The sequence below is a fragment of the Zootermopsis nevadensis genome, unplaced genomic scaffold, assembly GCF_977971745.1.
Source record: "Zootermopsis nevadensis isolate Lab colony 2312 unplaced genomic scaffold, Znev_1.0 Znev_ptg000050l, whole genome shotgun sequence".
In the NCBI taxonomy this organism is placed as follows: Eukaryota; Metazoa; Arthropoda; class Insecta; order Blattodea; family Termopsidae; genus Zootermopsis; species Zootermopsis nevadensis.
The window spans coordinates 5,236,053-5,248,119 of record NW_028259182.1 but is presented as its reverse complement, the minus strand read 5'-3'; the positions used below and the strand labels follow the sequence as shown (position 1 = coordinate 5,248,119).

At 37.8% G+C, this 12,067-nt stretch overlaps 2 protein-coding genes across 9 annotated transcripts in view; one reads left to right on the top strand and one right to left on the bottom strand.

The window, feature by feature from the left end:
* Positions 1-358: 358 nt before the first annotated feature.
* On the bottom strand, positions 359-3,375 carry lin (protein lines homolog). The gene is made up of 2 exons (XM_022071590.2): positions 3,055-3,375; positions 359-2,930 (listed from the first exon to the last, which is right to left on the bottom strand). The coding sequence occupies exon 2, from the start codon at positions 2,735-2,737 to the stop codon at positions 935-937; it is 1,803 nt and encodes a 600-aa protein (XP_021927282.2). The 5' UTR covers positions 2,738-2,930; positions 3,055-3,375; the 3' UTR covers positions 359-934.
* A 156-nt stretch (positions 3,376-3,531) lies between these two features.
* The window catches only part of gek (serine/threonine-protein kinase gek), a 44,247-nt gene continuing 35,711 nt past the window's right edge, over positions 3,532-12,067 (top strand). For 3 of the 8 annotated variants that reach the window (XM_022071638.2, XM_022071640.2, XM_022071633.2), the window contains exons 1-11: positions 3,916-4,046; positions 4,714-4,909; positions 5,181-5,360; positions 6,145-6,416; positions 7,613-7,912; positions 8,912-9,055; positions 9,228-9,350; positions 9,908-10,116; positions 10,452-10,570; positions 11,107-11,247; positions 11,523-11,665. In XM_022071638.2, coding sequence (XP_021927330.2) covers positions 4,840-4,909; positions 5,181-5,360; positions 6,145-6,416; positions 7,613-7,912; positions 8,912-9,055; positions 9,228-9,350; positions 9,908-10,116; positions 10,452-10,570; positions 11,107-11,247; positions 11,523-11,665 — 1,701 coding nt within the window. In that variant the 5' untranslated portion in view covers positions 3,916-4,046; positions 4,714-4,839. Of the gene's footprint in view, positions 3,648-3,915; positions 4,047-4,713; positions 4,910-5,180; positions 5,361-6,144; positions 6,417-7,612; positions 7,913-8,911; positions 9,056-9,227; positions 9,351-9,907; positions 10,117-10,451; positions 10,571-11,106; positions 11,248-11,522; positions 11,666-12,067 lie in introns of those variants that run through there. The other 5 variants (XM_087360901.1, XM_022071637.2, XM_022071635.2 and 2 more) reach the window with 4 other exon arrangements.

The following is a 12,067-nucleotide window of genomic DNA, read 5'->3' as shown; positions in this document are numbered from 1 at the left end:
TTTCATACAAGCCTATTGGGGAAGAGACTGTGTGTCAAACCAGAGCTTGAACCCTTTTCACCTTGATTACTAGGACGATATCAACGACAAGATGGCTGGGACATGTCCCACAGATGGGAGGGATGAGAGATGCTTAACATTTTGGTTGGACTGTGAGCACAGTAATAAAAATTTGGGTTCCATACAAAGCAGGTAATTTCTTGACTAGCTGAGTAGGTATCAGTCTCACGAAGGGCCCTGCTCCATGGAGTTGGTTTCACACATCACCTGAAAGGTTTTAATGTAAAAAGAGCAAACTACATCTTCAGGAACCTTTGGGAAATTAATAGTTATAAAATACTGGCAGCGATACACCTGATTCAAGATACGAAAGAATAAAAAATAATATATTTGTTTCTGAGAGCAAATTATATACAAATAACTGCACAACATGTTCAAGTCTTGTTATTCAGGGAATGTTTCTTCTTTACAGGAAAAATCTGGCAGAAATGGCTTTGGTACGAATAAAATAACTATATATATATATAAACGGGAGTTTGTACAGCAAAAGGGGTAACTATTAGATGTAGACAGTTTTCATCATGCTACGGTGCAATGAGCTGAGTCATAAAAAAATCTAAATCCGTCTTGTTGAATTATAAATATTAAATACCAAATATACAGTACAAAATTATGTACAATGCTTAAAACAGATGGGTATAAAATATCAACGTGCTGGCAGTTTTCAACATAACTTATCCTACTGTTATTGCAATACCAGCAAGTGCTTGACATAAATAATTACTCATATTATCTCTAACAGGAAGTAAAAAGGATAACCGCTACATAATTATTAAAACAGAACACATGAACTTCATCAGTTCTACATTAGTAGAGGCACTTCATTCAACTTTTGCTCTCAAACATTCAACGTAATAAAATTTTTTTCTTAAGTTTAGTTGTCATTAACTTCATACATTTGCTCACACTTCTCTAGCAGCCTGAGAACTGGGTTAATATTGTAGGGAAACAGCGCCTTGGAAACAAGTCTATCTATGGCAAGACGTAATCTTATTAACACAGACATGGTGTCATCCAATTCACGGCCACAGCAAGTCACAAACTCTCCCCAATTTCGACGCACAAATTTCAGCAACCGTAACAGGTACAGAAGAAAGCAGGTCTCATTTGAAACAAGGAGATCCAACAGGACATCCGGATCATGAGATACAGCTCTCAGGAATTGTACGAAAGTTGTAGATGGACTTAACATGTGCCTCAGATCCAGCTGCGCCGAGTTCCGATAGAACAATCCTACGGCCACGTCCAAACAGCAAACCATTCCTTCTATGAGAGCATCGTCCTGATCGGCAAATAACTGAACCACCCACTGCGCCAAGGGAGTTTCAGGATGAAAAGGCAACAAGGTCTTAACACAGTTATCAAGCTGACGGAGAACCTCGCGGATGCTACGTTCAATCATGGCCATATCAGCGTCTACATCATCTGCTTCTGATCCTAGAGAACTGTCACTGGAGCTGTCACATCGAGTCTCTTTCACTGTCACTGCCACACTTTTCAAAACAAGTAATGCCATCTTCTGAAGAAGTGGACGATCTCCATCCCCTGCACCACCCCCAAACCTGCCACTACCGCCTCTGTACGGAAGGGTGTCCAGAAGATGCCAGTCCTTCACACTTCGCACTACTAAATGAGCCAGACCACAAGGTTCTTCTGCCAGTACATCTTGGAGTGCCAGAGTGCTGCCATAACACAAAACTTCATTAAACAATCCCAACAAGTTCTTCCAGATGCCAGGAGGAACGGAAGAATTAAGAAGCACTACAAAATTGTCAAGATGTGCATAAAATGGCTTTGTATCAACAACTGAGAGATTTGCTTTTACAGAGATTATTGCCTCCCAAAGACTTAGAAAAGTCACGATGGTAGATTCATGTTCATTTGAGTAAGTACCAATCATACCATCAAACTTCTTAACAACAGCTGGCCACTTCCCTTCAAGTGCTTTGATACAAAGACACTTCACTTGACTCGTGTCTAAACTTTCAGGATCGGATACACTAACAACAACACATGAGTGAGGAGGTCTGTCATCATTACTGTCTTCTAACGGATGTGTATCTAAATCCTTCCATTCTACAACATGCTTTATAACTTCTAGGGAAAATGAGATTTTCTGTGGGTGAGTAGTTACAAGGGCATTTTCTGTCAAACTTTCTAACCAGCTAGGATTAACATGAGATTTGGAAAGTATCAGAAATGCTGACAGTGCTCTACTTGATGCGAAACAAATGAAAGGATCAGAATGGGAGGAGAGTTCTATAAGTTGTTCAATGAGGCCATATTCATTTCTCACAAGTGTGTCACATATTTCAACGATACGTGTACACATTAATCCTTTAGCATTCTGTTTGATGGCTACTTCACACAGGAGTTGTAGGGTGCTGATAAAAAGCAAAATATTATCACGACTCCATTCTGCAAGGGTTGGTGCATGATAGTCTCCCTGACCACTTGACACCAGTCTCACACCTTGAAAAGGTTTCCGTAAGGTACTTTCTGATACAGGACACAAACACTGATTTAACAGGTGCTGCTGTATCACCAGCAATTCCTGGTCCACCTCATCTACTCCACCATCCATATCAACTCCATCCTCACTCACTTTCTGCTTCTTCTTAACTGGTTCATCCATGACTGGTACCAGTGGTACAATTTTGTAGCTTTTAAGTACCATGAACACTACTTTACTGACTGATGAGGACTGAAATATTGGTCATGTTAAGTTCCTGGACGAATGAAGAAACAATGGTTCACACCACAACAGGAGTTCCATGTAAGATGCTTCTAGACCCATGGAACACTGCTGCAACACTCACTCCAAAACCAGTAGTTTTGTCTGTTATGATACTTCTTCCTCGCTACAGCAACTAGAAGAAAAAAGAGAACATTAGAAACATATTTACATTTGTTAACTACTGCCTATATCACACTGTTGAATGCAAAACGTGTATGGAAACCTAAAAATTCTTTAAAAAAGTATATTGAGTTTACCTAGGGCCATAGGCCTACTTTGGCTTTCGATGAACGACACACAGGGCGGGTAAACTTCGCTGGCCAGACTCGAGATTTAACTACACAATATACGTCCCCTTTACATAAACTTTCACTTCAATGGCAGTAGTGTTGATTATGAGTATAAAATAATGTCCACCTTGAAATATGGCTCATTAGAACATAACGTTTAATCAACACATACGATTAATAATGTATTTTCTCATACATCCACACAAAACCACCATAATGAGCAATATGACGCTGTCATCAAAACAAAGCCAACTTTGACATTATAGAATTTTGACAAATAACTGACTATAGAGAAATTTAAATGATATGTTATAGAATTTTCATGGAATATATTAAACGAGTGAAGAATGCGTCATGTGAATGTATTATTACTGTTATATTTATGAGAGCATTTCCTCTACTTTGATCCGTTAGTGATCTTGGCATCCGGGTTGAAAGTAAGGAGTCAGGGTTGCCAAATATACAGTTTCCTGGTCCATTTTAGGTGCGAAGAATTGACAACTAAGTGAACTCATGTGTGTTTATTGATTGACTTCTGTTGTTTGAGTACAACGTCGTTTGTATGTAATTTTAGTTGTCTTGTGTTATGTATTTCATTCTGATATAAATTAAGGCTTGGAAAGGATAATTGTTGATTTAAACACTTCGTCAGCAGACAGCTGATACTTCCTGCGTGCCTAAAATGTTAATTGAATTGTACACGAAAGTATATCTGTTTATATCGAGCAATGAGCATTATGTTGTGATTTAATAATGACATAAGCAGATGGGAATTCTAATATAACTTTTAAGCCGATCTGGCAATATTGTTTATAGGTACTATAATTCTCACACTCCCAGAATTCCTGTGTCAGCTAGGTGTGGCAGCCATATTTTAGTGTGAGGCCAGGGGTCAGGGGGTTGGAAGTAATGTTTTGTTGCGATGAAGTGGCTTCAGTAACAATACTATTATTTGATCGGTATGGCTAGTTGGTATTTACTTTTTGTGTTTGTAAATATGGGTGTCTTATTGGTGGAAGGAGTTGTCAGCTGATTGCTGTCTTCGGGCTGTAGTATTTAAAGAGTGATAGGTTAGCCAAATAAACGCAGTGATAGCACAAAACGATATGAGTATATATGAACATGTACATTGTAGATGTTGAATTCAAAATGTATTTTGTAAAAACCATACAAATGTTACACCTAAATTATGATTAATGATGTTCACATACATCGTTTGGTGATTTTGACATTTTATTGCGTTCAGAATTCATCAGAATCTTTATTAAAAACTGCTACTTTTAATGTTATTTTAGTAATTATGCCATTTCTCAAGGTGCATAATTGTAATGTTGATTATTTAAATTCAACGATCATGATATTTTGTTATTACCATAGATATTAAATTAGGTCCAGTGATCTATATAATATAATATGAATAAAGTTTTTTTGAGTACCCATAGTTTGCTTTATTTATTTTTTTGTTATTTATTTACAATCAAGGATCTCTTCTATAATAACCTTGTAAGACATATATATATGAACACCATTCATTTGTGTGTAACTTACATAATGGCATTTTTCATTATAAGCAAATATTTTGCAGTTGTTGTTAAATGTGACTGAATCTGATTCTTTCTCTTGCAGATTTCGAACGAAAAAATGAACCAGGTTTTTTATAATTCTCTGCATGTATTTAGCTTTTGGCCTTTTATCACACACAGTTTTTCAAGTGGTATTGATTGGCCATATGCAGTGCTGTAATGCCCTCCAATGTCTGAAACAGTGGCAAAACCAGCAGCACAGCAGGACTCTGGGCTGGGAATTTCACAAGGCAAGAAATGTATTGAAACTTTTTAAACTCTCTATTGGGCTTGACTGATTATTCACCAATTTCAGAATTGTTTTTAGCGTTCATGTCAGCAGTGTTCGTTCTGTGCTGTTTCTATATAGGGCAGAGCTTATAATTATCTGATTCCAAAATTGGAGTCAGGTGTTATCATAAAAGGAAGACATAAGTCTAACTGCAGATATAGTTTCAGAATTTAATATAGTTGAAATGTGTGTAAAATCTGGGATATGTAACTGGAAATAATTATTGTTCTCATAATTAGATCTGACAGGAGAACGGCGTTTGCGCCAGCTAGAAGCCCTGTTCCTGGGTGGGCCTATCCAGGGACAGGGGCAAAGCTTCAGTGTTGAAACCCTCCTAGACGTCCTGCTTGTGCTTTATGACGAATGCTGCAACTCTTCCTTACGAAGAGAGAAGACAGTGTCCGACTTTATCGAATTTGGTAAGTTGTAAATCATGAATTCTCAGCTGTGTGACATGTTTATGTGTAAAGAATTGGTTTGAAATAGTAATTTTAGAGAATACAGTTAGGACTTTAAGTTACTTTATCACTTAGTCTACGTATCCTTTCTGCTCATTTGTCTTTGTTTGACCATCTCAAACATCACCGAAGCACAAAATTGTTGCAGTATACAGTAATGAGGATTTGGCTGTTTTGCTATTAGATATTTTCCTGCGCATCTGGCAGTAACATCAAATTTTAGTGTATTACATAGAAGACTTCTTCAAAATATAATAGAATTTTAACACAATTATTGCTTGCACTTAGTGAAAAATTATTAGAAATTCATATAAAAAATATAAGTACATTATGCATTGAAGCACTTATAATTTTTGAGGGAGTAGTTTTTGTGTATCCACGTACACACCACTCGTAATACCACTCACCACATTTTGCAGGTGCACATTGTGATTTTTTTTTAGAAAACTGGTATTGTGTGTTAGCAGAGTATTTGAGTTAGTAGTTCCAAATACTGCTAACATATGGTGAAACCTATTGGTGTAAGTAGCTCTTTTATGTATTCAGTGGGAGATTCACGGAAAATGATTAAATCTAACAAACGTTTTTCCCACATTATAAGAAATGTCATGTCTCCAGACATGTGTTTTTTGTGGTCAAGAAAGTGTCATATCCTGGAGACGGTGATTTAACTGAACTGGATAATTGACTATGAATAATTAAATAAACTGTACTGATGCCAGTTGTTTTTCTTGTTTTTTCGCAGTGAAGCCTGTTGCAACGACTTTAAAAAGCTTACGTCTTACACGTGATGACTTTGAAATAGTGAAGGTGATTGGACGAGGAGCATTTGGGGAGGTGTGCGTAGTGAAAATGAAAGGTTCGGACAAAGTGTTTGCAATGAAGATTCTTAACAAATGGGAAATGCTGAAACGAGCCGAGACCGCGTGCTTTCAGGAAGAGCGTGATGTCTTAGTATATGGGGACCGCCGTTGGATCACCAATTTACATTATGCCTTTCAGGATGACAACAACTTGGTAGGATTTTCAAATGTTTTGTTACTTAATATTCCTTTTCTCCTTTAAATATGCATTGGAATTGTGTGAAGAGATGTGACCACTTTTGTATTATAGTAATGTACTGTGGCACAACGGTGATCTAGGGGTCAGAGCGCTGCGCTTGTAATCCTGGGGTCCCGGGTTCGATTCCCGGTGGTGCCCGGATTTACAACTTGTGTTGGGCAAGGCCGTGGTCCAGGTATCACGCAGTTTTCCTCTGGGGTTTCCCCGTGGCATCACCAAAATTACTCCATTTTCATCATCATTTACACACAGAAGAAGGCAATGGCAAACCACTTCTGGATCATATGCCAAGGAAACATATGAACAGGTCCCTATCAGAGGAAACTTGTTCATAATGTCATAAGGGTCGGCTCCGACCCGATGATACCAAAAAAAAAAAGTGCTATGAAATTTACTATGACTTGCAGATAAAATTTGTTAATTGTGTAATCAGGGATGGTAAGTAAATCAAAATACATTTCAGGTTTCTGATTTTGGCATGAAACCACGGTTATTTTATTGCATATGAACACAGTGTACTCTGAAAAGGAAATATTTTCTTTCATGATTTAGCACTCCAAGTAACTTTAATGACTTCAATAACTTTCATCCGGCACTTTAGTATAGAATAATTTTGTTTTTGTTTTGGCATCCGTGTCAGACACGGTCTCTGACAGAACACAGATTCGAGATATTTGAGAATGGTGTTGTAAACCACGTTTGTGCCCGAGAGAGATAGAGAGACATCAGACTAAAAAAGTCCATAGTATCTTGCATGAGGGAGTTAGAAATGCGTACAAAATTTTTATTGTAAAACTTGAAGAGAAGATGCCCCTCAGAAGATAGAGGAATTGATGGGAAGGTAACATTAAATTGAATCTTAAGGAAATAGGTTAGCTGGTTGTGCATTGGACTCGTGGCTATGTTGTAATCATGCTAACAAATCTTTCGGGTTCTGTGATAGGCAGAGAATGTCTTGGCTAACTGAATGGCTTTTGGCTTCTCGAGAAGGACTCTGATTTATGGAGCTAGTCAGTCAGTCAGTCGGTTTGCCAATTTGTAGTTTGGTATTATCGTGCCAAAGTATTAATACTGACCGAAGAATTCGTAATCCCTTGTCTAGCCACAAAGTGGGCCCGTGTGAGAAATGCTAATTACGCCATTTTGTGCAGTATTTGGTGATGGATTACTACTGTGGAGGTGATCTTCTGACACTGCTTAGTAAATTTGAGGACCGTCTTCCTGAAGACATGGCTCGCTTTTACATTGCGGAAATGGTTCTTGCAATTGGCTCTATTCACGACCTGCATTATGTTCATCGAGATATCAAGCCTGACAACGTGCTACTGGATGCCAATGGACATATTCGTTTAGCAGATTTTGGTTCTTGCCTCAAGTTGTTTGAGGATGGCACTGTGCAGAGTAATGTCGCTGTTGGCACTCCAGATTACATATCACCAGAAATTCTGCGGGTGAGTTGAATCTTTTACAGTCTAGTGCACTGTCTCAGTTTGGTGAAAATCTGTTCCTAAATTTTTTTTTTTTTTTAAATGGTGAAGGTTCGAACATTTACGTTCAACTGTGGAGCATTTTGTGTGTTTGTTCTTTTTCCATTTATGTTTACTCTGATTAAATCATAGTGTTTTCCCATTCTAAGCTTTATATCTAATATAAGAATATTTTGTTATGGCCTAGTCATACCTCATACAGATTTTACTTTGTTTTGTTTTGTATGGTATAAATTAGTTTACGCTTAATCCATTCCTCCTGCTGAGGTGATTACCCAAAAGTTTGCTTATGTCATTAATGTCTGAAATGACGCTTGCAAGAAAATATTGCACCCTTAAGAAAATGACACTTGAGATTGAAAAACGAATGTTGTCATTTCCTGATACAGGAACTTGTGCCTGACTTTATTTTTATATAAACACGGCGAACTAGGCTTTCAGCATCTTTCTGCTCCTCTTTTGGTTAGAGTCTGCAGAATGAATACGGCATCTTTCTTGCTGCTTTATGGTCAGTATCACTGGTGGAGTGGGGAAGGGAGGTTCGTTCCACTGGTCATGTTGATGGCCGAAGGGGGTAAGATGGCTTAAAAATATGAAGAAATTTGTATTGACAGTTAAAAGGAAGCTCAAGTTATGTGCACAATTTGAGAACAGAGAATTATGACAGAAATAGCTGAAGATTATGGGTTAGGGACTGAGAGATTGAATCCGTAAAGTGATGCTACCAGGCTGACAGAATTCTTGCCGATGAAGACAGCATTGTGGGGAAAGAAAAAACAGAATTTTTTTTGGGTTGTCCGTGTTTGTTGATTATTCACACATCTTCCTTTCATTAGCCCAAATAATCAGGAGTTAACTGTATTTTTTAAATGATTAAAATGTTAATATCTGCTGATTTACGTGATATAGTTGATTCAGTTTTATGAATTGATCAGGTGTGGTAAGAATTTTCCTTTTTTATAGGCAATGGAAGATGGGCAGGGGAGGTATGGACCTGAATGTGATTGGTGGTCTCTAGGTGTATGTATGTATGAAATGTTATATGGAGAAACACCATTTTATGCAGAGTCTCTTGTGGAAACATATGGGAAGATCATGAATCATAAGGTGAGAAAAATGTGTTCTTTCTGAAATTTTTTTTTAGATTGAACTTGTTCTGTTGATTGTTCGGTATATTCAAAATATAAGTGTCTAGTTCCAGATTTGCTCGCATTTTATATGGCATTATGGATGGTTGTTTTTCAACTTTGTAATCTGTGTTTATTTTTCCAACTTACAGAATTGTTTTGATTTCCCAAGTGATCCAGGATATGAGGTATCTCAGGAAGCCAAAGATCTTATGAAAAGACTTATTTGTACTTCAGAATATAGATTAGGACAGCATGGTATTGAAGACTTCAAGGTAGGACAAATTTCTGTGTTTCTCAAGCTGTCTTCTGGGTTGTTGCGCCATGCAGTCTGGTAGAAGTTTACTGATGTTTCAGAGGTCCTTGCTGCCTCTGTCATCAGGACTCATCGCCCTGATGATCGAGGAGACACGTCTGAAATGTCAGTCTGTTTCTACCAGACTGCATGGCGCTACATTTAGAAGACAGTCATCTTCATACTCATTGCCAGAAGACCCTGAAATCTCACCTAATAACTCAAATTACCACAACCTGAACTTACTGCATATATGTTGAAAAAATGATCAAAGCCCTAGCATGTGTCGTCCTGTTGGCTGTGTGCTGCAGTGGCATAGCATATGACTGTCAACTCCACTTAACGTACAGCTTGCAGCCCCATGGTACATTGATTCAGATTCCCTTTTTTCTGTTTTGCTATAAGGGGTTAAAGGTTAAGTTATGACCTGAACGTCTTGTTTTGAATAAGTCTTATGTAAATGGTTTGAACAGTTATTTATAAACAACTTGAAATATGTTAGGTTTGCCAAAGTACATAGTGTGATCATTGTATCAGAATCACGCGTGGTTTGCCGATCTGGATTGGGATGGCATCCGAGACAGCACCGCTCCTTACAAACCAGAAGTTAGTAGTCCAACAGACACATCCAATTTTGATGTCGATGACACAGATATTAGAACATCAGATGCTGTACCTCCGACTGCAAATTCTGCCTTTACTGCACTTCACCTTCCATTTGTGGGTTTTACTTTTACCCAAGGGAGGTAAGTATCTGCGGGTTAAATTGAATTATTATTCTCTGTATGTGAGATGGAATGACTTTACAGCCAGTTCAACAGTTGTTGGATTTCTTCGGTGTAGGTGTTAAACAGCGGGAAAGAGAGGAAAACGCACTTCCCCTTAATTTATTTCTGTAAATGCTGGCTGTTGGTCCGAAGTTCAGGCTCTGAACTGTGTTTTTAAATGATCTGGAAACCTGTATTTTGAACGATGGCCGTTTGTTGATCTGTGTTGTACCAAAGTAAATTCTCCTCTCTTCTGAGGATAGACTTAACTGTGTTTACTAATGGACATTAATCAGAATCATAATTTCTTTCAGCTGTGTATCTGATTTAGGTTCTATTCCACTTGATCAAAAAATGTCTTCCAGTAAATTTGAAGAGAAAAGGTTACAGCAACTTGAAGAGGAGAATCAGCGGCTTCTTAAGAACTTGGCAGGTATAATTATGATTTACGTGCAGTACTTAGGTTCTGTAAGGCGAAATGGTGGTCATAGTCTGTTTTAATTAGGATTATGCTGACTTGCTCGTTTTCATACTTCCTTTGTTCATTGTTTATTGCTGTGCCTGAAAAGCGTATTTATTACATCACGTGTTTTATGTTATTGCTACTTATACAGAAACCCATTTTGGACATTGATGCCTGTTTTTACAAGAACACATTAGAGTATTGACAAATATAACAAAATTATATTGTTACTATCTCCAACTTTATCAAAAAAAGTTTTTTATTCGGTGAGTGTTAATAAACCTAAAAATCAGTCCTTTTCCGTAATAGTTTTTATTTATTATTTTTTTTAACTTGTGTTTGGTATTCATGACTAGATGAGTTATACTGTTAGCTTCTCGAAAAGGATGCTGCTCGATGGAGTTGGTTGGTTAGTTAAGTTTGTTTGTTTGTGTTTGTTCAGTACCGTCAATAACATGAAATTCTCCTTGATGACATCAGTTTTGTGTCGTTGATGTTTGTTTCAGAGTTGAAGCGTTCAGTGCAGAACCAAGGTGGAACGTCAGTTGCTGGTGAGGATGTAAGAAGAACTTCACCCACCTCTGAGACTGGAAATGGTATGAGGAGGTTGCAAGATGAGATTAACACACTAACCAAGAAGAACTGTGGTGAGCACGGTTACATTTTACCGCTTACCTCGAGGTCTAGACGGTTAGCAACCATGACGTCATGCAGGAGGGACTACGAACATTGCATTAGGATGAAATAATTACTTTTAAACAAAATGACAATGATTGGTGACACTGATTTATGCTAAATGTAATTTTCAGCTTTAACAGGGACCTGCTTTCAGATGGGAGAATTGCAAGTGAAGATGATATAAGGTCTTACAATTTTATGTTCATTTTCTGTACTTAGATGCGTTTTTATTTTATTCTTACAGAGTTGGAAAGCCAGTTAAAACAGCAAAATCCACCAGATCTGAAGAGGGAAATATTGACAGTAGATGGAGAAAGTTCTCAGAGGGTTAGAGAATTAGAAAAGGTTATTAGGTTACTGAAACAAGAAAAAGAAGAGGCTCAGAAGGTAAAAGTTGCCATATTTATTTCAGATGCGGAAGTTTATTTTTGTGATTCCTGTTGAGTAGTAAGTTCTAAGGGTGTGTTACACTTGTATTATTAGTCCTGCGTAGATTTTAAAAGAACAAGGAATAACACACATGCCCTTGTGCCTCTCCACATAATTGCCACGGTTACCGAGTCATTCGTCCCTGCACTGCATCATTTTTTCAGTCGGTGTTCAGTATTTGCATCCACTCGTGATGGTGAGATGACAGCTGAGGTGTGCTGATGTGTTCATACACTGACCCCTAATTTCTTCTCCATGGAATTGAACAGGCTGTATATTGCAGAGGTAGACGTCCATTATTGTTTTGTGGACGTTTATGTATATGCAATAATTGTGAGTGTATTACACCCACAGAAGTTA